Below are 24342 nucleotides of genomic sequence, written 5' to 3' on the forward strand. Positions count from 1 at the left end.
AGGATAGTTTCTAACGTAGTGAAACAACAACACTGTTAAAAATGAAATGGTTACTCAAATATGACGAATCTTTCTTCCTTTTTGACGAAACCGTTTCCTGTTATATACTCCGAGCAAATATTTCATCAAAGTGACTAAATAACTAACATCACTTCTTCGAGGAAACGAATTTCGTCAAAATTAAGGAAATATTTCTTCATATTTATTTTTTTCCAAAAAAGAAAAACATCGTGGTGCCTGATGTATAGTGCGGCTTTAAAGAGAACTCCTCCGGACTAAAAGTCTGGGGCTGTCTGCTACTATGGTAACAAGCTAGAGCACATTTCTAATGGGGATGAAGTGGAGGAAAGAAAGTGTCGATTGGTTTACTCACTACGACCTATGCCAAGATTAAGACAAAACTATTCACCCCACACCCCTATTCGAAGTGTTATTTTCTCGTAACCATAGTACCCGCCACAATGCGAGATGGGCGTCTGGAGGAGTTCTCCTGAAAGCCGCACTATATCTATATTATTTAATTATCACTTTATCATAGTCCCTATAAAGGGGGATTAAAGTATAGAGAGAACTTACTCCCATAGCCGGAGTGGGATTTTATCTTTTATTTTATAACCATCGTTGAATAGCCGACCCAATTTTGGATTTACGACTACTAAGGTTCAACTCCGTAACCTTGTAATTTTGAAATAATCCAGAACACCGGACCAGACACGGAGCCAAGGATAGTTCCTGGTGTAGAGGAACACCTAGAATGTCCTCTTACTCTACTTGGTGTAAAGTAGTCACCACCATGTTTGTTATTCAGTAACGTTAACATTTATAATTACTGTTAGATATGATATTCATCAGAGTAGGTAAAGTTCAGTTATTTTTATGATACAGTATAAAGTAAGAATCATGAATCATATAGCTATGAATCAAATTAGCTTGTTAATCATCCATGCACGCATCACAGAGAGAATATTAATACCAATTCAAACTAGGTTTAATAAAACCATTGCGGATATTAAGTAAATATTATAAAATTATTTAGAACAATTGACAGATTTTCGTAAATCTTCTCTTGAGGGCTTAATTATTTTTAATTTATAACTAAAAAAATACATGCTTATTATAGCAGTTTACTTCTATTTCTGCGGAATGTGCTGCATAGTGGGAGGAGAAAACAATCTTTCAACTTCTCGAGCTCGAATTGTAAACAATAACAATAATTGTAACATGACAAGCAATAACGTCTAACAATTTCCAAACTCTCAACAAAATTAGAAAAAGGTAATTTATAAATAGAATAAATTCATATCATCTTGTTGATCTTTTTTTATTTATTGGAGTTTCAGTTTAACTATCCCATATAAAATGTCTATCAGCGCACGATTTAGTATTAACTTGGAAATAAGATACATTTTTTAGAGTTTTTCAACACCAAATTCGCAATGGTATTGCACCTCAGGTTTTGCAGTGCAAGCAGGTAAAAAATAGTTTCTTTATTTTCTTCCCAATTTTTTATTGACAAATATAGAGTGAATTAATTACAGCGTAAATAACGCTGTGTTTTCTTTCTTGTTTCTCCATTAATTCTGGTACCAGTATAAGCTTTTGAAGCTGACATATTAGGAATTAAAATTACTTTTTATAATTTCTTTTCAATCTGTAAACTTTTAAAAAATTTCGCTTTTATTCAGGATAAATGTTTGCATTTCTGCAAAAAGTAAGAACTCATAAAAATTGATATTTTCGTCTGAATAGCTCGGAGTTTCAGAAACTACATCAAATCTTAAAGTGTCTACTGCTTGTTCATTTTAAATTTTGATGAGTTTTGTTGTTGGATGACGTTAAACAAGTTTGTTTTTGAAAATATGTAATAGAGCCCAGCGGAGCTTTTTATTTCTCTTCAGGTACACACGGAAGATATGAGAATTTTTCTTTTTGTGGTAACTATCGTTACTAGATTTTACGCATCCGAAAAAGGTTATATATATTTGTATGAAATGAATTATTTCTTGTTCAAAAGTAATTTAAAAGTTTTAAATGACATCGTTTTCCAAAGGAAACAAACAAATAAGTCGCTCATTCAAATATTTTTGTTTTGAAATATGGCATTATTAGCAATTAACAGATTTTTTACAGAAGATAATTTTCTTTATTATTTATTACTATACTGAGAATATTTTCAAAAACGGAAAAGAATTTTGTGTTTTATTAATTAATTCTGATAAAAATCTCGAAATTGTTATTGTGTTGTCTAAAATTAAATAAAATATCTAATCAGCTCTATTGCATGCGGGAATTATATATTATAGGGTAAACCAACCAGTGAAGGAACACTACCCAGTGAAGGAACATTTCATATATATTGATTAAAAATAAGAATTTGAAAGTTTTTCTTTGGATTGATTGGTAACAATAGCTTACTGCCAAACAGTAGGAAGTCATCTAGCAATGTTTTGGATTACCTGGTCAAATAGACTTCTCTGGAAAAAATTTTGAATTTGTTATTATCTCTGCAACACAAGTGGAATTAATTGTATGTAATAGTTTTATTTTTCTCACTGTGAAAAGGAGAATTCAAAATATAGTTACTGAAGCTACGTTTTATTTTTTTTTAATCATAGCATAATAAAGTACTGAGATAAGGGGGTATTTTTTCACTGGATCACCAAACGATGAAAAACCAGTGAAGGAACAAGTGCTCCTTTACTGGTTTTTTTTAAAGTTAATGAAAATAAAAGATAAACTTTAGTTTTTTTGTACCTTTAGTGATGTTCCGCATCAAAATTATGTTACAAATACGAAAAACAACTTCTAACCAGTGAGGGAACAGGCTTGTTCCTTTACTGGGCATAGATTTCCCAGTGAATGACCAGTATGTGTTAATATGTTGACACTTTAATTTTCAATTAATGATTACAAAAAAAATTTAGCATTTTCCAAGTATTTATATGTTATAATTTCAAGAATAGGCTTGTTTTTAAATATTTGTATGGCTTATAAATTCATAAAGAGCATTAAAAAATAATCAAAATTAAGTGTTCCTTTACCGGGTGTTCATTCACTGGTGAGAGCTGTTCCTTCACTTGGTCTTCTTACTACTTGTTATTTGAACCTCCAAAACTTTAAAACAATATTGTGTAAGTTCTCTAAAATTTTTTTACATAATTTTCAATTAGTAACAAATATGTTGACACTGTCATTAACTAAAATTACGAATTTTGAAATTAATATGATTTTTTAAAAGGCAAGCGAAGCTTAAGTGTTCCTTCACTGGTTAGTTTACCCTAGCTAAGTGATAGAACTAATCTAAGTGATAAACTGAGTGCGACGAAGTGATTGTACTAAGCTAAGTGGTAGTTTTAAATTGAATGTAATTATGTGACGATACTAAACTAAGTCTATCTACGTAATCGAACCAACATTAAGTGTTAAACTAAGTGTAACTACGCAGTAACTTTTTTTTTGAGTATCTTAGCTCTAAAAATAGTGGCAACTACTCTACTCCAAACTAGTGTTCCCCTACACGAAGCATCAAGGATAGTTCTTGGTGTTCTGAAACACTAAGAATGCTCCTTTACACAACTTGTTAAGTAGCCTCCCCCATTCTTGTTATTCATTTACATTAAAATGCATAATTACAATAAGAGTCAGGAAAGTTAATTTTTAAGATGCACTCAAAAGCAATAATTTAGGATGCATGCCTACAATACTTCTTAAAATAAAATTGGTTTGTTACTCAGAGAAAGCTCTGAGAGAATACTTACATGAAACTGATAAAGGCTAAACAAAAAAAAAAAGTGAATAGAAATTAAATATTAAGAAATTATTTAATACGATTGGCAGATTTATATAACTAAGTTTAGGAGAATATAATTATCTTTATTACGCAACTAAACAAACATACTTTTTTTTATAACTGATAGCTTGCTCTGCGAAACGTTTAGCCGTCGTGTGAGGCGATGACAAACTTTCGTAGTCTAAGCTCGATTGTAAATAAAAAATATTAATTGCCTGATGGGTCTTTTGAAGACAACATTGGCGAAAATAATTCACGGAAAGAGATTAAGGATCTCAACTTGGAGAAAAATTCTCATTTGGTTTTAGTTTAGATTTAACTACATCCTTCAAAGTGTGTATAAACGCTTGAATCAGTATTAATTTGAAATAACACACAACTTCCGAAAGGTATTACAACACATTTTTTTACAGTGTAAGTGATATTATCAGAAACTTCTAAAAGTAGTGCTATATTTAAGTTCATTCAAAATATTTTCTAACATTATATATATATATATATATATATAAAACTGGATGTCCCTTAAAGACGGGTGGTATGAAAAGTAAAAATAATGTTAATAATAATAAAAGAAGACGTAAATTTCAAAATTTTTCTCAAAGATTCCTAACAGATGGCACTAATGAAGAAAGAAACTATGTAGCCATATTTTTTATGTCAGACCATTTCAACTGAAATATTTTTATGAACAGGTGCTTATCTTGTTATTAGACGGCACAACGTTATTTGCTGTTGCAAATGGCGACTGTCTTATAGTTTAAAAAAATTTAATCTTTTTTTATAATTTTACTCAGTTAGCAGCGCCATCTGCTGATCATGTCATTCAGTTTCGAAAAAACAGGAAAAAATTTCGTAAGCTGAAAACGCAAACCAAATGTTTTTTATTTCCAACTGTTTTTGTTCAGTTAATTTTTAAATCGCCGGTTATTCTTGGGAATTCCAGCAAATGGATGGCCAAAGAACAAGGGTGGTTGAATTTTATTCATATAATAATAACATAATGGTTTACTTATTTATCATATAATGTATGAAATGAATAAAATATATTGAATGGACTACTGAAAAATCCTGGAGTTTGATAAATCCTAGGTTAAATCAGTTAAACCTAGTTTTTACCAAAGAGCTTAGGTAATGGTTTTAGAAAAACTAACAATAAAATACGGTTTTATATATTATAAAACCATATTTTATTGTTATTTTTAATTAATATTAGTATTAAGTATATATTAATATAATTGAATAATATTAATTGTTTGTGATGGAATTTGGTAAATGTGGTAATTATATCTTATAGCATGACACAGAAGCTATGTATTTGGTTAAATTTGATTTTCAGTTTTGTGTTTTTCACTAAATATGTGGTAATAAGAAATATAATTTCTTATAACCGGAATTTCCGATAAACCATAACCATATGAATGAAAAAATTATCAAATGATTGGTTTACATGTAGTATACCTTGGTTATATTAACCATAATTATATTTTTGGTCCAGTAATGTCATTAACATATAATATGCTAATTTTACCAGAATATATTTCTCCGTGCATGTGAGAAAATCATAATAATAGCGAAGATTTCAAACCATTCCCATTTCAATGAAATTTAAAAAAAATTGTTTTTTATATTTTCTGGAGTTAGCAAAGATCTTTAATCACATGTAATCTCTCAACAAAAGAAAAAAATACGGTAAAATATTAAGANTATATATATATATATATATATATATATATGTATGTGTGTGTGTGTGTGTGTGTGTGTGTGCGTGTGTTTTAACATTAAGAGGAAGCAGACTTGAGATAACACAGCAAAATATTGAATAAGATTCAAACACTAATTTACTGTATAGCGGGATAAAAAAATGGAATTCCCCTAAATAACTTTTGATTTAATGATCAGATCTTCACGTTCTAAGATCAAGCTTAATGGTTCGAGCATTTGACTTCACATTTGCTAATTAATTAGTGCCGATAATATTTTACGTAAAAAAAAAGCAGACACAAAACCGTGATTTTTCTGAGTAAAGATAACTTTTTTTCAATTGATTCGAATTTTTGATCCCCAAAGTATAGGGAGTAACCACAATAGGGGAATTGTTGTCTCATAATTTGGTCAGAAGAGGGCCAAAGTTTGGACTCCTTGATGATAATTTTATTTTTTGTGTATTTTGCCAAATGAGAACTTTTACATCAAATTGAAAATTTTTTTCACACAATTACAAAATTTGTTTATTCAAAGATAATTCCATGAAAATATTTTTTTTTTTGCGAATATTTATTATTCCTCATTATTATATTTAATAATAGTCGAAAAAATTTTGAATTTTAAAGTATGCAATTTTTATATGCTTTTAAAGAATGTAATTTTGCATAGGAAAGAACTAAATTTGTGCGAAATTGTCTCGAGTGAAAAATACCGGAACGAAAAAAATAAAAATAGACGTTTCTTACTGTATATTGTCCCTTCATTTTCTAAACTTAAATTCTATGGATTTTTCTGTTCGGTTTATCTTGCAGACAAGGGCTTTTGTTACGTCTCATAAAATTTAAGCATCTCTAAATAATCCTTGAGAAAGGAATAGTAAAAGTGACTTGTGACTTATTGGATAAAAATTTATACACGTTTACACTTCTGTTATAATGCCAAAGATGGTCACTTCGAAAGTATGTTATTGGTAGCATTGTTTTCATCTTTATTTTAAAGTATAGCTGTAGAAGCTTTAAAATTTTATGTGTCACCTTGTAATAGAAAAATAAATATACCCGCTTTTTCATTCAATACACATATTTTTAAATTTACTTAAGGAGGGGTGGCAACAGTCTGGATTTAGTAGCAAATGTTTCATAAAACAATATGAAATGTTAAATCTTTTATTTTATTTTTATATATTATTACAAAAAGAGGTTTTTTGACAGGTTAGAATAAGTTAAAATATATTCTTTCCTCGATATTTTTCAACTACTTTTTAACTTTTTCTCGGACTGTTTAGTATACAAGTTTTTCCTGATTAAGTCACATAGGTATTTATGCTCTAACGACTTAATGGAGATTTCTTTTCTCAATGGTTTTATTTCCATACCACACCACAAAAGCGGAAGCTCTGACTTTACATTGTATTTCCAATTAATGGTTATCCACTCGTAAGTATACGTAATATATTAGGTCACAGTAAGTTGTATATCTATCTTTACGTCCGTTGACATATTTCACTGATTCCAAAAGAAAGATTTACGAGGATAATGTACTCCCCGCATAGCCATATCATTTTGATGGGAAATGTTATTACGTGGGCACCCTCAGGTATTTCTTATGTGTATTGATTTTTATTGACCTAGACATGATGAATAATATTTAGATATAAGACGAAATTATGATCATTTGCTAGTTTTACCTTATTGAGTAAACTCTATTATATTAATAAAATGTTTTCTTCATCGCACATGTATGCATTGCAATTAGTTGCTATCATAGTAGTAGTAAGTAAAGATATTTTAATATTAGCATTAGGTAGAACTTATGTTTTAAGTATAATATAAGATAAAAATCAATGTTTGTAAGTAAATTTCTGAGCTTATTATATTCAAATATTTCATCATGGTAAATTTCCACCCTCTTTTGTGTTATATAGTTCGATATGAACTTTTTTCTTCAAATTATTTAAACCTAACCCAGTTGAAGATTAAGATTTTTATTTTTACTAGTTTTACTTTTACTTAATTGAGTAAACTCTATTATATTAAAAATCAATGTTTACAAGTAAATTTCTGAGCTTATTATATTCAAATATTTCATCATGGTAAATTTTTACCCTCTTTTGTGTTATATAGCTCGATATGAACTTTTTTCTTTAAATTATTTAAACCTAACCCAGTTGAAGATTAAGATTTTTATTTTTACAAGTTTTACTTAATTGAGTAAATTCTATTATACTAATATAAAGTTTTCTGCAACGTACATTTATGCATTGCAGTTAGTTGTTGTCATAGTAGTAGTAAGTAAAGATATTTTAATATTAGTATAAACAGAATTTATGTCTTAAGTAAAATGTAAGATAAAAATCAGAGTAAAAGAAATTCTGGACTCATCATATTTAAATATTTCCTCATGGTTAATTTTTACTCTGTCTTGTGTTATATTTCCAGATATGAACATTTTTCTTTAAATTATTAAAACCTATCTTCTAGTTGATGATTAAAGTTCTTAAATCAATGTGATAGATACTGAAATACATATTTTTTACCTTCCCGAAACCAAGTAAAAAATTATAAGGTGTCAAAAATGTCATTTTTACGTTACGTCGTCTAAAATTACTCGCTATACTCAGGCTTGTCACTTTCAATGCATTTAAACATGTTAAACACTGCATCTGTCATTGTGACAAAATTGGAAACCAGAAATTTAAAATAGGAAAAAATAAATGAAGCAATATGAGCATTGTTTAAAAAGTCATTACTCACTTTATTTTTTGCTATTGATTAATATTTAGAAGAGACAAAAATTCTGAAAACATAAGAAATATAGAAATATATGATAAATAAATGAATAAAAAGTTTTTTTAATTTGAAAATTTAACAAGGAATTAATAATTTTGAACATATTTCGTTTTATTTATTTTTGAATAAGGGAGATTTAACTATAACGGTAAAAAAAATTAGTTTTTTCTGACGGAGATTGCAAGAAAGAACTACGCAATGTACGCAGTATAAAATTTATCGACTGAATATTAAATGATTAAGATGGTTTAAGTATTAATTTTCGAAATTTATGAAGTCACATATTTACTTATTGTCAGTCTATGCCACGAAATTTATGTATTGTTAGTCTATATGAAACTATTTAGCAGCGTATTAAAATTTTAGCAAATTTACGCAATATTTTTAGTTCAAGGTGGTTCAAAATCTCTATGTAAAGTCAGAGATTGACTCGTGGTAAAATTAATCTGTTGCGATGAAAGGAATGCAAGCATGGATTTGTAGCTAGTGTGGGAATTGAAAATTAAAAAAAAAAAATGAAAAGATAGGGTAGTCTATAGGTAGTTTGATGAAAATGTTCGTTTCAGCAATAAGGCTTTGTTATAATTACTTAAAAAAATCATTTTAAGCAGAAATTCTCCGCCAAACTAGGAAACATGTGTAGGAAACAATCTGGAAAAAATTTTACTTCAAAATGTACTATTAGTTTGTTAGTTATAATGTTTTGTTGTCAACATATTTTTGGGATATTTACTTTTAAAGCTTCACTTGAAATTTTCAGGGCGTTTCTCAAGCAGTTTATGATTAGGTATAACCGGTTTTACAATACTTTGATAGCATGGGAATTGTATAATTTTCTTATTTTCACATTTGCATTTCTTAATCTGATACATACATTTCTTAATCTGATTGCACATACTCCTTAATTTCTAAAAATTTGCAATCATAATTTGCAGTCATTCGTAATCCTTATCAATTGTCATCAAAATTAGCTTTTCTAAACTGATGAACTAAATAAAACATTTCTTTTTTCAATAATTGACTGTTTTTGAGATACTTTTACTCTCTCTGCTTAGTTCAGATCAAAAATTTTAAATTTATTTTCTGTTTTTACATAACATACCTGTCTTATTGTTTCGTTTTATTTTACTCTTTACTTCAATTCTTCACATTATTTTTCAATAATAAGTGAATTCTATTTCATAAGAATTCTACCTCATAAATAAACTAAAAAAAAAAAAAGAAACACATGTAGCTAAAAAATAAAAAATATATCCACAAAAATGTTTTTTGTTCATACCACTAACAAGCCATTGAAAAACAATTTTTAAAAAGAAAAGAACGTTTATTGGCCAAAATCGCGAAGATTACAGGGCAAACGTTAACTAACAATTGTCAATAGGTAAAAAGTGCTGTTATGAACCAGGAATCCCCATCAAACCAAAAAGAGAACTTATTACAACTGTCGTTGAACCGCCGACTCAATTTCGGGTTTATGACTATTAATGTTCAACTCCGTAGCCTCGTAATTTTAAACCTAATCCAGAAGACAAGGGAATTCCTAGATCAAGTATTAAAAGAAATTTGCCTTCGTGGAAGACTTATTGATGGAATTATCCCGCATTTTCGCTATGTGGAGAGGAAAACCACAAAAACCTCTCATGGTTTGCCTGATGGTAAGGGTACTCTAACCTATAATCCGTCTACCACTGACGATATTTTACGTCAGCACTGTGGTCAGTGCGAGCCGGGTGCTGAATACGTGTTAACCGGTCATGGCTGTGATTCGAACTCAGTTCGCCTCATTTGGAGGCTAACGCTGTATCTCGTGAGCCACCACGGCACGCCAGAGGTATTAACTTGTTATGGGAACTTAAAGGACTTTGTTACCCAGGCAGATTTATTGTGCACTTGTCATTATTTAATACACTGGGATTCGTTGGCCGACTGGATTTGAATTCCGTTCTCACGAACACTAGTCCAGCCCTCTACCAACCAGGCTATGCAAAAAGAGAATTTAAATATACTAATCAAAGCTGTATTACTTAAAATGTGTTAATATGCACATTTTAAAAGTTAAAAAGCACTTTGCTGTCGCTGTGGTTAAGACACTGCTCTCTCATTGCTGCATAAAGCCTGGGGTTTGATGTCTGGTGGTGACTTGAAGTCCACCAAGCTTTGTACCGATGAGTACTAGTTTCTTTGGGAAATAAAGGTGGTTGGTATATGATTGTGACCCTTTTGCTACCATCAAGCCGTTGATAATGAAATGATACCATTTTATACACAATTCTTTGACCTGCAAGAAGTTGTTTCGAGAAGGCATTTTTATAAAGTTAAATATGTTTATTCCTTTAGCTTAAACGTTTTAGCTTAAACTTAAAGTTTTTTTTTGAAAAGATTAGCATATAATTTAACTCACCAAAATATTTTTATAATTTTTCAGATTTCAGCATCAAAAATGGAAGACATAAACCGAGCAGAATCTTCAGACATACCAGGAAGAACATCAAAAATGCCGAAAGAGTTCAAATTTTCTGAAAACCCTACTAAAGTTTTGTCACATACTAAAAATAATGTTAGACATGTGAGTTTTTTTAATATTTATGTCTTTTAAGTTTATGAGTTTTCCTTTTAGAATTTTTTGATTGATTTACAGTTTAAGAAAATGATGCTGGTTAATTTGATTTTAAGAAAGTTTAATTTAATTGAGACTGAAAATCGTAAAATGATTTATCTGGAGTGGTAGTTGTAGATTTCATTTAATTTTTTTGCTAATATCAATAGCAGTAAATTATTATTAAAATTTCAATATTAAAATCTTTCATTAAAAAAAGTTGCTTATATTTTTATTTACTCTTAAAACATACTATTTTTTTCGAATTTGAACTGGAAGGAAATGCTTGCTTTTGTTACACATTATTATTTGTTACATATTATTTAAAAATTGGAACCCGCGAATTGATTATTTAATACAAAGGCAAATTTATACAAGTTATCTGTAAATAACTGCCTATTTTATATCTCAGTAACTGCTTTAGTCATTTGAAATTTCATTTTCAATTATTTTTTGTCGTCGAATAAAAATTGAAAGCTTTTATAGGACTTTTTTTATTAATCGCTCTTCTATTTTCTTTATTTTATTTTTAGTTAAAAGAAAAGAATATTACGGAAGAAACCAATGAAATATCAGGTAAAGTTCCTACTTTTTGATTACATTTTTATTTTCATTTTTGCATGTTGGAAACATAACATCATATGTAATATACCATCTTTAATATGTAATTTAAATATAAAATATTATATACTGCAAAATCTATCACTATTGTAATATTGTTTGACTGGATTCGATAATTATTTCTCGTCTTTTCAATCAAGTTGGGATAATATCTGTGTAAAGTTCATAGCATATTTTCATAGGTAACTTAAGTCTGTTACATTACATGCTAAAGTAACAATAATTGATGCAGCGTTTTTATTCTACGTAAAAAGCATAGAATAAAGCGTTTAATTGAAACAACTTTTTCCTTCTTCTTTAATGAAAAATAAAGCCTACTATGATAAATAAACCAACTGAGCAATTATTTCCTACGACTACGACTACGTCTATATTCTTTTTTTTTAACGAATAATTAGCACGGGCTAGTTTTTTGTTTTTATTATTTAAAATCTTCCTAAAAACAATAGTTACCTACTAAAAATTGAAAAGTTAGAAATATATATAATCAAACTTGTATTCCGTTTTTAGATCACTACAATTTTAACATTTTCAAAGATGCTTAAAATAATTCTGATTCAAAGATGGAGAAGTGTTTTCCAATACTAGAATCAATTATAAAAATTTATCTTCCGTAATAAATGCATGTAAAACAGAAACAAAAGTAACAACACTAAAAACTGATTCACGAAAAAAAAAATTGGATGGATTCAGTTGCTTTACAAAACACAATTGCTTCACTAAGCACCATTGTAAACATAAGATCTCTTCCATCAATGTCTATTTCAGGGTAAGTTCTCGGCCTAAAACAAATTTAACTCTGGCATTTCTTCGAACGTAATTTATTCTCTACTTGTTTTCAGGAAGCGTTTCTGATGTAAGAATTAACGATTCGAATGTTCTAATTTCTTACTCTAATTTGTTGGGTAACAGTTGCGTTGTATGCATTCTACATTCTTACATAATGGTACTAATATAATGGTACTAATGGTACTTACATAATGGTAATTTACATAAGGTAAATATTGAAATAAAATGAGTTAAAAATAACATTGAAAAATACAATTTTAATAAGCAGTGGAATTCCGGTTTTATGGTGTCTGTTTCGTGTGTGATCCCGTTTCTTGCGTCATTTTCTGCTGGTCCGTTAGAATTGCATATACCGATAAAGTTATATTTGACCAGATTTTTAAGCTATCTTTTTTAAGAAAACCCCTCATTACACATTTTTATAACTGATCTGGCAGCTCTGAATTTTATTTATAAAGCGTTAAACTATGTCGACTAAAACGTATTTGAAATGGGTTTAATAAAGCAGTTTTCTTAATATCGAATTGGCTCTTCAGATATTGCGTGACTAAAGATCTTTTGAAGTCAATCACGCGTATATCGCCTACAGCACACATTCCTATTGCTTTCAATTCTTATAATTATAGTAAAAAGTATTGAGAAGGACACTTTTGAAATTGCATTAAAAAGCAAAAAACAAGTAAAGATTACGTCAATCATTTCAAGTGTAAATTTTTGAAAAAAGTGATTAAAAGTTTTGCGTTTTCATTGCTAGTCTGATGGATAACGCGAAATCGGGGTTCCACTATCATATACACTTATTATTTTATATTTTTCCACTTAATATTTGATTTACTTCTGAAATAATTAGGAGTTGGAAAATTAATTAGTAATTAAGAGTAAGTATGTGTCTTGAAAAATATATAACAGTTTATCATTTAATGACTTCGTTTGCCACTATAATGTAAGCAGCTTTATATTTTATTTTAGAAAAATATGAAATTTTAGTTTTGTTATTTAGGCACCAGAAGGAAGGTACATTTATTTTTGACTTATTATAACAATGAAAGGAAGCAGAAAATTTTAATGAAGAAATTATCGTATTCTAAATGAAAAACAAACACAATTCAAAACAAATTGTATTTTATTGAAATAAAAAAACAATCAGAAGTATCAATACTGATATTCAAAAATTTTGTTCCCTCTGAAATATTTAATGATAAGATTTAAATTTTATTCAGCAACCTTGAATGAATACTTTGAATAATTTCAGAAGATTTCCATCCAAAGATAATAAATGGTAGACCAGCAGAAGAAGGTGAATTTCCATGGATGGTATGTTTAAATCCTTCATTTGATTTGAATTTTCTTTAAAGGTTATTTTATTAAAAATTCACTGTAGCAAAAAGATAATTACAAAATCCCATTAAATATCAATAAAAAAAGACAATAAGCATTCAGAGAAAAGTCATTGGAGTCACTGAAAAAGCTAAGATACTTTAGGGAATCATTTGCCAATTACTAGTTTGATAAGAATGATTTTTAATACCCAGTTTCAATTCGTGATATTTAAATGCCTATTTTAATTTTCTAATTTTTAATACGTAAAAATGCACGAGAAGCAATTTATATTTATTTAGCTTTTTTATTTTTTACTGATTTACTTACACTTCTCAGAATAATTATTTATTGATTATAAGATGCTTTAGAAACAATTTGCTAACAATTATATTCCTGCAGCATGGTTCTGACTAGTATTGAAATAAATACTATCTTTTTTATTTTAATTTGCCTTCGTGTGCAGGGCTGTCAACTTGATGCGCGTTTGTATGAAAATGTCTTCTTGTGGCACGTAAATTTGATTTATAGTAATTTTACTTTCCATACCACTATATGTATATGATTCAAAAATTCATATGAATCGTCTCTATGCTCCAGCTCTCTCGTGGTTGGACATTTAAAATTTTGGCAAAATTACCGAAAATCCTGAAATCTTTGCTTTTAGTTGTTTACCACAACATAAATTATTTCGCAAAACGCGTAGTAGTTGACAGATCTGTGTTAAAGGGTGGAATATTTCAAATGAAGTTGCGTCAGCTTTTCGACAAGCTAGAAAATTCAAATATTTATTAGAGCTCTGTGCCTGATGACGAATCAAAGTTTCAGTCATTTCACGACAACTATAAGGAAAATTTATCACCATATTATTACCCTGAAAAATTTATCTTGAATCAAAATTTTGAACACTATTCGCCCAGACTAAATTAAACTAGGAGCTCTGCGTATGACGACAATACGAGTTGCAATTATTTAATGGCCTTTATAAGCATTATTTATTGCAATATTGTCAGTAAAAGGAATTCATAGTCAATATACAGTTTAAAAACTAATGACTGGTTAGAATTTTCGAAACTAAACTGAATCCCTTGCTGGTTGACAACACTAGTTGCAGTAGTTTTCTGTCTGCTGTAAGCAGAATTAACACAACCTATTTATAACGAAGTCGATAAATCCTTCATTAAAATTCTGAACAATTTGCGAGTAGCTGGGAATTTCAACCGGATCTGTGCATTGAATTGTTTGCCAATTAAAATTTCGATATAATTTTTCAACATAAATAAATAATCAGAAATAAATTTAAAAAGAAAGTAAGTAAGAAAGTACGATAAAAATGTTAAAAACTAAATTTTCAAACAGAATAAAAAAATTGTTTAATCTAAGAGGAAAAATATAGAGTAAATTACTTTAAAATAATTTTTTTTTCTATCTGCAATGAAATTATCGCGACGTTTTTCGAAAAGGATGTGTCCTACCTTTTTACTTTAAGTCTGATAAAAATTATATCATTCTTTCCTTTATAGTTTACATGAAAGATAGTTTTACCTTATGATTATTTTTAATGTTTTACATTATAATTTTTAATGAGCAATAAAATTCTTTGTTAGAATGTAGCCTGCATGCTTGGGTAATCGGAGTGTTTTATTTGTACTAAGAAAAAAAGAATGGTTAAAACAAACAGAATATGGTAAAAGATACCGTGATTCTGGATCTAATGGAAGCCAAAAAAGTCAGTAGTTTTTACCGAAGGATTTTGGTAAATTATGTTTGTAAAATTAATAGTAAAATAACATTTTATAATATGGGTATAAATTTGGTAGAATTTGTAATTTTTTCATGATACCTAAGAGCATAGCACGAAAACCATTTGTTCGATTAAATTTTCTTTTAAGTTTTGCAATTTTTACTAAATGTTTGGTAACGTGTGAACTACAATTTTTGTAAGCAGAATTTTCTGTTAACCATTACCATTTGAAAGAAAAAATTACCAAGTGAAGGTATATAAATATATATATATACCTACAGGGTGATTCTAAAAAGATGGGCAAAATTTAAGGAAGTGATAGTACACACCAGAGAAAACAATTTTTATCAAAGAATGCATGGTCGAAAACAAAACGCAAAACCGCTAGAGGGCGTCAATGTTTATGTTCTTATATGAGGCAAAAACATACAATGAACGATGAAGTTAAGTTATAAAAGCAAATTTAATGGCATGTGATTACAATAAGTGTTCAAAACAGTGGCCGGCACCGGCTATGCACGCAGTACAACGGCAAAGAAAAGATAGGTGAACATTCTGAAACACACCAGGCATATCACGAACTTTCCCTGCAGCGGCCGAAAACTTGGCGACAAGTAACGCAGCGTAGTAACTCGCAACAGGAATGGAGCTTTCACGTTTGCATCAAACAACTTTCCAAATGCTCCAGCGCCTTTGCATTTTGTTTTCGACCATGCATTCCTTGATAAAAATTGTTTGCTTGGGTGTGTACTATCACTTCCTAAAATTTTGCCCATTTTTTTAGAATCACCCTGTATATATATATATATATTGTCCCATTAAAGGAATCTTTTGCACACATTATACAATAAAATATTTAAATTACTTTTTCAGCAGGTATGGTAAAACTTTAAACTGAAACATAATAAACACAAAATGTACAAATTCATAAAGATACATAATTGTAATAATAAACAATAATTATAGTAGAACCTTGATTAACCTGTTACAAATAAAAAATCTTTATTACCTNTATATATATATATTAGATCAGAATTATGGTATTCTTTGTACCTGAAACGTCATTTCCATAAAGTACGATAATTTTACAAATTTTTTTTTTCTCCGTGTTGCAGGATGTTAACAAAATAAATCACTCCGTCATAGCCATACAGAAAATACCATACAATACGGCAAATACTACACATACGGCAAATACCATACACAAAGTAGCTCTACGGCAAAAATATTAGAAATACTTACTTTTGAGAAAAAAATTATATCTCTAGAATTTAATTAATATTTGTATTATTTAAACGAACTTTTATTTGAAACAAATAAATAAATCTTAAAATTAAAAAGCAAAACAAAACGTGATATTATATTTTTTTAAAATTAAGATCCGTTGTTAATACAATATTTGTTCCCTTAATTTAAGGTTGCACTTCACTACAATGATCGATATATTTGTAGTTCAAGTTTGATATCTCCAACATTAGTGTTAACAGCAGCCCATTGCGTTGTGTTGTAAGTTATCTTTGAACCTTTCTATGTTACAACTTGTATAATATGATTTGTAATGAAAGTGTTTAAAAATATATGCATTAAAATAGAATGAAAATTATAAAATCTTAGTTTTTTTTACGTAATTTAAAAACATGCAAAAATCAGAATGTCTCTCTAAAAACTTATGATAATTTTTCTGCAAAACAAATGTAAAGATTACTGGAATACATAATATGGCACAAAGTTTACAGACGCGAACTTTTAAAAGGTGACTGAAAAAAATTTATGAAACATTTATTACTAAGTTTATTTTTACATTGATTATTGTTATCTTTCTACAAATTTAAATCAAAGAAATTTTTTTTGAGACTGACTTTTTCTGAATATAAGTCTTGATAATAGATAAATTTGCTTAATCTAATAAGAAAGCAATTTTTATATCAAAAGTGTATTTAAAGTTACATTTTCAAAAGAAATATGAAATGAATTGTATAATTTTTATTGAAAGAATTCTAATAATTTTTGGAAAAATGAGTTTTTTTTTAATTTACAATATAAATTGAATGATATTAGATGCCGTAATTGATTAAGAGGTCAAGGCTTTGGAAAAAAATATAGTAACTAATTTGTAATTTTTTTATTAAAAATCCCCAATAATATTCAGTGCATGATCACTTTAGTATAGTATATTTTTACTGATCATAGAATGTATTAAATTACTTCGTTAGGCAGTAATGCTCTCAATTAGAAGAGAAAATACAAAAAACGAATGGTAAAATTTTTTTCTTAAATTTCTTCTAAATTTTCAACTTCTAAAGAATGCTTAATTATAGGACTATAAAAGGATTTTATTAAATAAAAAGTAATTATTAAGAAATTTTCTTCGCGAACTCTTCTTTAAAATGATATCTTACTGTCTCAAAAGAGTTGTAATGTTTAAATTTTCAGATCTTTCTTTTATGAATAATTTTTTTAAATTATGAGCATTTTTTGAACAAAATGTAAATTTTTCGAAATATTATATGCGTATTAAGTAATTATTCATTCTTTTCCATGTTATTTTAAATAATAGTCAAACATGTGCTTGATTTCTTGATAAGATATTTTTATATTTCGAATATGTAACTCATATTTTACTAACATTTTAAACACAGTCTATTTTAATTATGAAATGAAATTACAGTTTTAAGTAATTTAGTAAAACCATTAAATCCTGCTTCCCCTTTATATTATAATATTTCATTAAAAGTTCTTTAAATGTCATAAATATTGAAATGCTATAAAAATATCTAAATTTTAACACATTTACTGCTTCGCGAAAACTAGTTTGTTTTCCTAAATGTAATAGAATAACAATAACTAATAATAATATAGAGTGTTTTCAAAATACGCGTGCCTGATGCTTAAGAATCCAAATAAGAATTTCTATATAAACTAATTAAATACTAAATTTTATCTGGTTAAAATAATTTTTAATTTTGTATGACGGCAGACTACTTTGAAGTGTTTCATGTTTTTCGACTTTTTTTAGAAGCTATAATTTTTTATTAAATATAATTACATTGTCTAAATTAAGTTTTAGATTTTGAACCAACCAAAAAATTGAAATATGATTTTTTTACGGAATTTAAATTTGGAAGAAGTTTAATGTGCTTCCTGACAACTTAAAAAAATGAAATAATTGTTATAATTTTTTCAAAAGCGTAGCATTTCTTACAAAAACACAAAAAGTAAGTAAAATATATTATGTCTAATGTCAGAGACTTTAAACAACTAATCTTACTTAAGTACATGATAATTATTATATATTGTCTGAAATACTGTTCGGAAGTTCCATTAAAAAGATAATGTTAATAATAAGAGAAATTTATTTTGTCTAATGGAATAATTTTTAAAGAAATAAACATGTAATTTTGAATAATAAATTATTGAATAATAAATTATTGAATAATTAATAGCATAATAATTCTGATAAATGGTATGAAATAAATTAACTATCACTTTCAAAATTATTTTTTTTTATTAACTTCCTTACCTATTTTACTTTAGAAAATTAAATCTGAAATTAACTTCAATATCTGAACTATTAGCATACCAATAAAAAATACATATTGAAAATGAATTGTTTATAACATTTTTATAAATAAATTTGTATTTAATTATTTATCATTAGTTACATAAAAAGGAGAGTGAAGTTTATAATATTAGAAATTTAAAGTAAGTTATAGATTGATTAAAGAGTTTTAAGAAAATTTAAGTCAGTATTATTTTCTCAGTTTGTTCCAGAAAAAGTATTGCAGAAATGACATAAAAAAAATACTAATAAGTTAATTAAAATAAGTTAATTAAATTTTTCCAGTAATGAAATGCCAATCATAACTGCTATATTCTAAAAAATAAAATGATAAATTTTGATGAAATATTTTTTAAACATCATTTCTTAACAAATATATCTTCATTTTCATATTAAGTATTTATAATTTGTATAATTTAGTAAAACAGATGCACTTTGTTTGTTTTTGCGAAATTATTGCAGAACCCGCATCATATAAAAATTATTAATAAGTTAATTAAATTTTTCCAGTAATCAGCTGTCAATAATAACTGATCTATTATAAACAAAAAGATAATTTTTTAAGCAATATTCCTTAAAAATCATTTCTTAGTAAGTATCTCTGCATGTTCAAATTAGATATCTATCATTTGTACAATTTAGTAACGTAGATGCACTTGGTTAATTCTAGCGAAAATACTGCAGAACCCGCATCGGCGTTTTATGGGATAATTGGTAATCTTCTCCGAGAAGGTCCACAAACCAGATTAACATTTAGCGAGCTGGTTGCCCATCCTCAGTATGGTAGTGGCTCTGAAAATGACATTGCAGTGTTCCGAGTAGCTGAACGTGTGCAAACGTCAGGTTTAATCAAGCCAATCTGTTTACCTCAATCTGGAAGGGAATTTGAAAACATCTATGTTCAGGCAATAGGTTGGGGTGTAACGTCTAATGGTATGTCTTTATTGATTTTGAAATTCAGAGCAATGGATATGTATCTATTCTAAGATTTCAGAAAGTGTTGAGAAATATCTTCAGAAAATTGACATTTTAAAGTTTATTGATTTCTTAATTGATTTTCTCGAAAAAATTGCATCAAGTTACATATTAATTCATATTAATAAATAACACATTATACAACTCAGAGTTATATATAAATTAATTTATTAGTTTTAATATTATTAGATAATTAACAAAATATTTTAACTTGCATCTAGAAGATCCATGTTCTAACAAGCTGGAAATTATTGTAGTTTGTTAATTTCAATTCTAGAGCATATAATTAAAAATAGAATTAAAGATTAAACTCCTTACAGAATTTCACCGTATATATGCTGTAAGCCATGGGTCGCCAAACTTTTTTGATCATCGACCCCTATATAATTTTTCGAAATCTCCATCGACCCCCATAAAAGTAATTTTCTGTTAATTAAGATAAAACTCTATTAGATACTGTGTTTGTACATTTATTTTATGATTTAAGCATTTATTAAAGTAATAGTACATTGTGTAACAATAGTTTTATGAAAAATATATTAATCTTGAAATTTAAATACCTTAATATTTATGAAATGATAAGTAACTATAAATAAGTAGAAATAATAAGTAAAGTAACTACAGATTTATTGCTTCTTAACCAATGAGATGAGTGTGCCTGGTGTTTTTTTGCAAGGTTCGCTATATTGGGTTCAAAATTGGTCAATTTTAATTTTAAATCCCCTCGTAACTCCACATTTAATTTATTTCTGTACTTAGTTAAGATTGAATTTACGTGACTGAAACCGGTTTCAACCATATAGGAACTTGGAAAAGCTAGCATGGAAAGGCTGAGCTATTTCATAAAGTTCTACATGTTTTTGCATTATATTTATATTTGTTCGAAATTTACTTGTTGTGAAATTTTTGAAAAGCGTCTTTGCTTCAAGATCCGATAATAATTCAGCAAACTCAACTTGCAGGTTGATGTCCACGTTTTTGATGATGCGTTTATTAATTTATTTTCTATAAAGAAACTGATATTAAGTCACTTATAAAAAAATTCACAAATTTTACTTACTCAATTAGATATGTGTGATTTACGTATTAAAACTGCTTTTTCTTTGACCCCCAATCGACCCTTCCGATTCGGATCGACCCCCATTCGACCCCCTGGCTCAGATCGACCCCCACTTTCGTTAAATAGACCGCTGGGGGTCTATATAGACCACTTTGGCGACCTCTGCTGTAAGCAAATATCTTTAAAACAGTCTATTTTTAAACTACCAAAATATGTTTTGTATAAACTAATTTTCATTAAGAATGATTTGGAAAAATATTATTTTAAATAAAGTCTGATTTGGTTTGATCAGTGTCAAAGTTTGATAACATTTTATTCTCAGCTTCTAATAATCCTTGTTTTTTTTACTTACTTTCGAAAAAAAAACTAAAAATATGCTTTAGACTTGGCTATTAAAGACAAGTTGTTATGAAACTATTATCTCGTTCACTAAAAATTTTTCTTCATTCTAATTTAGAAAATGGTGCTGCTCCTCCCGAAAATTTAATGACAACTGAACTTCAAGTTCCATCGTTAAAAGCATGCCAATTCTTCTTTGCTTTCTTGGCTATTTCTATAACTGATAAACACGTTTGTGCCAATTCTTATAGATCTACCGGTGTTTGTTTTGTGAGTATAACTTTATGTTTTCTTTAATTTTAGCACTAAGCATAGTATAAATAAGCTATAAACTGCGATTAATTTTGCAATTTGTGAGAAATTCTCGGCTTCCTTTTCAATGTTTCAACTTGATATGATTTAATATGACAGTTTCTAACTGCTATGCATAATATTTGATTACACATAATACAGGGCTGAAAAATTAAATTTTCTCCTCTGTTTCGATTTGTACAAATCAGTCGTAGTGAAAAGTGAATTAGTTCGTTCAATTTGAGAAAAGTTACCAGTTCAAGCCTCAACCATGAAGTCGAACCTAATTTACCTACTAGCCTAATCTACCAAATTCTAATCTAACCGTCTAAACTATACACGTGTTAATTTTAAATAGATTATTTTTAAAAGAAAAGTGGATTTTTTTAAAGAATTTATTTAGAAATGAAAACTATTTATAAGCCAATGCTCTTTATCATCATTATTGATAGATACTAAATTCCTATATATTTTCATATTTTGGTTTGGTTCACTTTTTGTGTATAAACAAGCAGCATATGTAATTGAAGCAGACTGTCTGCTTAAATGAGGCTCCAATCTCATCTTGGGGGAAGAGAAATGCATGACAAAACAATGTTACAAGGTGGTTAAACTGTTTCGTTATCTGCAATGAGGTGGTTAGGTCTAGAGTCCCTATAAGTAGAGTTGGATTAATGACTGTAAAAGTTTCCGCTTAAGAAGTGCGTGTCAAATGAGCGTGTATCCAATTAGTTGAGTAGAATCTATTAATATGAATTTTTAGAAACTATCAACTTCATGATTCAATGAAAACTAGTATTTTCAAGTTTTAACGATATTTTATGCTTTTTGTATAGTTTAGAATTTGTATTCTTTAAGTATAAATCTAGGGTGTATCTATTATAGGGTATTATAGGGTGTATCTTGTATCTATTATAGGGTGATTCTGGTGGTCCACTTGTATATGATGATCCGATGAGTGGAAATAATGTTCAAATAGGTGTCGCCTCCTTCGTTACTTTCCTAGGCTGTGGTCGTCCACTTGTTCCCAATGTATACACAGCTACAGCTGCTTATGTGGACTGGTTGACAGAAACAGTTGGTGAAAATGATATTTGTTTTGTATGAAATATAAAAGAAATTGTACAGTTAAATTATTTATTTAAATAAACTATTTATTAAATTCTTATCTTGCTGTTGAAATTTTAATCACTAAATTTCCCTTGCTTGCCTTCATTCATTTCTTTTTAACGAATTTATTTACATTTATTAAGTACGTATTTACATTTGTTAACGGGTAAGTAACATTTTATTCAGTAAATTGGAAATAAAATTAAGAATAATTTCAATAATTAACGGTACATAGAAGTTTTATAATAATTGCAGTGAAATAACTTTATAATGTATACTATTTAACTGGTCCAATTAACAGGGTGATTCACATAGACCATCTTTAACAGTTTTTTTTGAATATTTATGAAAAAAAGCAAAATAGTATTCGTCAGCACAAATTAATATTAATATTTTAGCAAATTAATATTTAAGAGGAGAATAAATGAAAACGCTATCGAAATTCGACAAACCTCATTACAGAAAGGCGTATGTAATAAACAACTTTGAACATGTTTTTTGCGAGAGGAAACAGAAAGGAGTGTAAAGGCAATGATTAGTTTCTCCTTCAAGCTTGAACCTCTAACTAAACCTGTTTCGATATTTATTACATCCACTTTCATGTACCATGATTTGTCACATTTAGAAAGCGTTTTCTTTTTTTTTATTCTGAAATATCATTAATATAAATATTTGTATACTTTTTTATTTCCATTTATGGTTACCATTCTAGAAAGTAATATCAGGGGCAGACTTCGCGAAACATTCCGTATGCTTGTGAACTAGTAAGTAAAAACTAAGAGGTTTCGCAATTTCTTAAAGTTCTTTTAAGGATGTTTATGAAAATGATAAATCATTTTTAAGCATTGCATCAATTGTATCAATTGTACAAATGTATCAATTTTTACTTATTATCTATTAGTACTAACTATTTATTTTTTAAATACTTAAGGAGCTTCTTGATATGGACATAGAATCTAGGACTTACAATTGCTATATAATACCTCTAAGGACTGTTTTGATACGCAAGCTAGAATATGGGTATTTTCTGTTTTTCATTTTTATGAATTGAATTTCTTTTAATGGAATTGTTTTTTCAAATTTCCACCCGAATTATATTCGTCATATAGGTATCAGTAGGGTAAATTTGTTAGCCACTCTTTTAGGGGCACCATATTAGGTGTGCCAACGTTGTTTCCACAGTAAGGACAGATAGTACAGAGAATGAGATAACATCCACTCCTTGTCCGGGACTTGAATCCAGGGCCTTTCTGATGTGAGGTCAGCTCTCTGACCACTACACAATCTGGTCAGCTTCTATTGAATATAAAGTGTTCATGTCGAGATATTGCCATACATGATGTATGAAATCATATAAATATAACGCACTTTTTTACTAGTTAAGATTGAAAGCTCAAGTCTCAAACGTTTATTGCAGAATAAAATGAATCTATTAATGCCTTTTAAATTGTGAAAAGCAATTACCAAGATAAGAATATTATTTTTTGACTCCTTTAAGCTTCTAACATGATGGAAAACTAAGTATTAAGCAGTAAAATATTCTATTTTAATAAGTTAGAGTAAGAGGGACTATTGGGCTCAGTTTTTATTATAATTTCGAAATACTTTACTAGTAAGTTTTTCTTAAAGCATTTTAGATAGGATTTTAACATGATAAT

The 24342-nt window shown here is 28.2% G+C and overlaps 1 protein-coding gene across 1 annotated transcript; it reads left to right on the forward strand.

Moving 5' to 3' along the window:
- Positions 1-6740: 6740 nt before the first annotated feature.
- On the forward strand, positions 6741-22742 carry LOC107447407 (chymotrypsin-like elastase family member 3B). The gene is made up of 8 exons (XM_043039144.2): positions 6741-6930; positions 10709-10849; positions 11413-11455; positions 13542-13603; positions 16768-16856; positions 19580-19842; positions 21402-21553; positions 22493-22742. The coding sequence occupies exons 2-8, from the start codon at positions 10724-10726 to the stop codon at positions 22679-22681; spliced, it is 924 nt and encodes a 307-aa protein (XP_042895078.1). The 5' UTR covers positions 6741-6930; positions 10709-10723; the 3' UTR covers positions 22682-22742.
- Positions 22743-24342: the final 1600 nt, after the last annotated feature.

This window comes from Parasteatoda tepidariorum, chromosome 3 (genome assembly GCF_043381705.1).
Source record: "Parasteatoda tepidariorum isolate YZ-2023 chromosome 3, CAS_Ptep_4.0, whole genome shotgun sequence".
In the NCBI taxonomy this organism is placed as follows: Eukaryota; Metazoa; Arthropoda; class Arachnida; order Araneae; family Theridiidae; genus Parasteatoda; species Parasteatoda tepidariorum.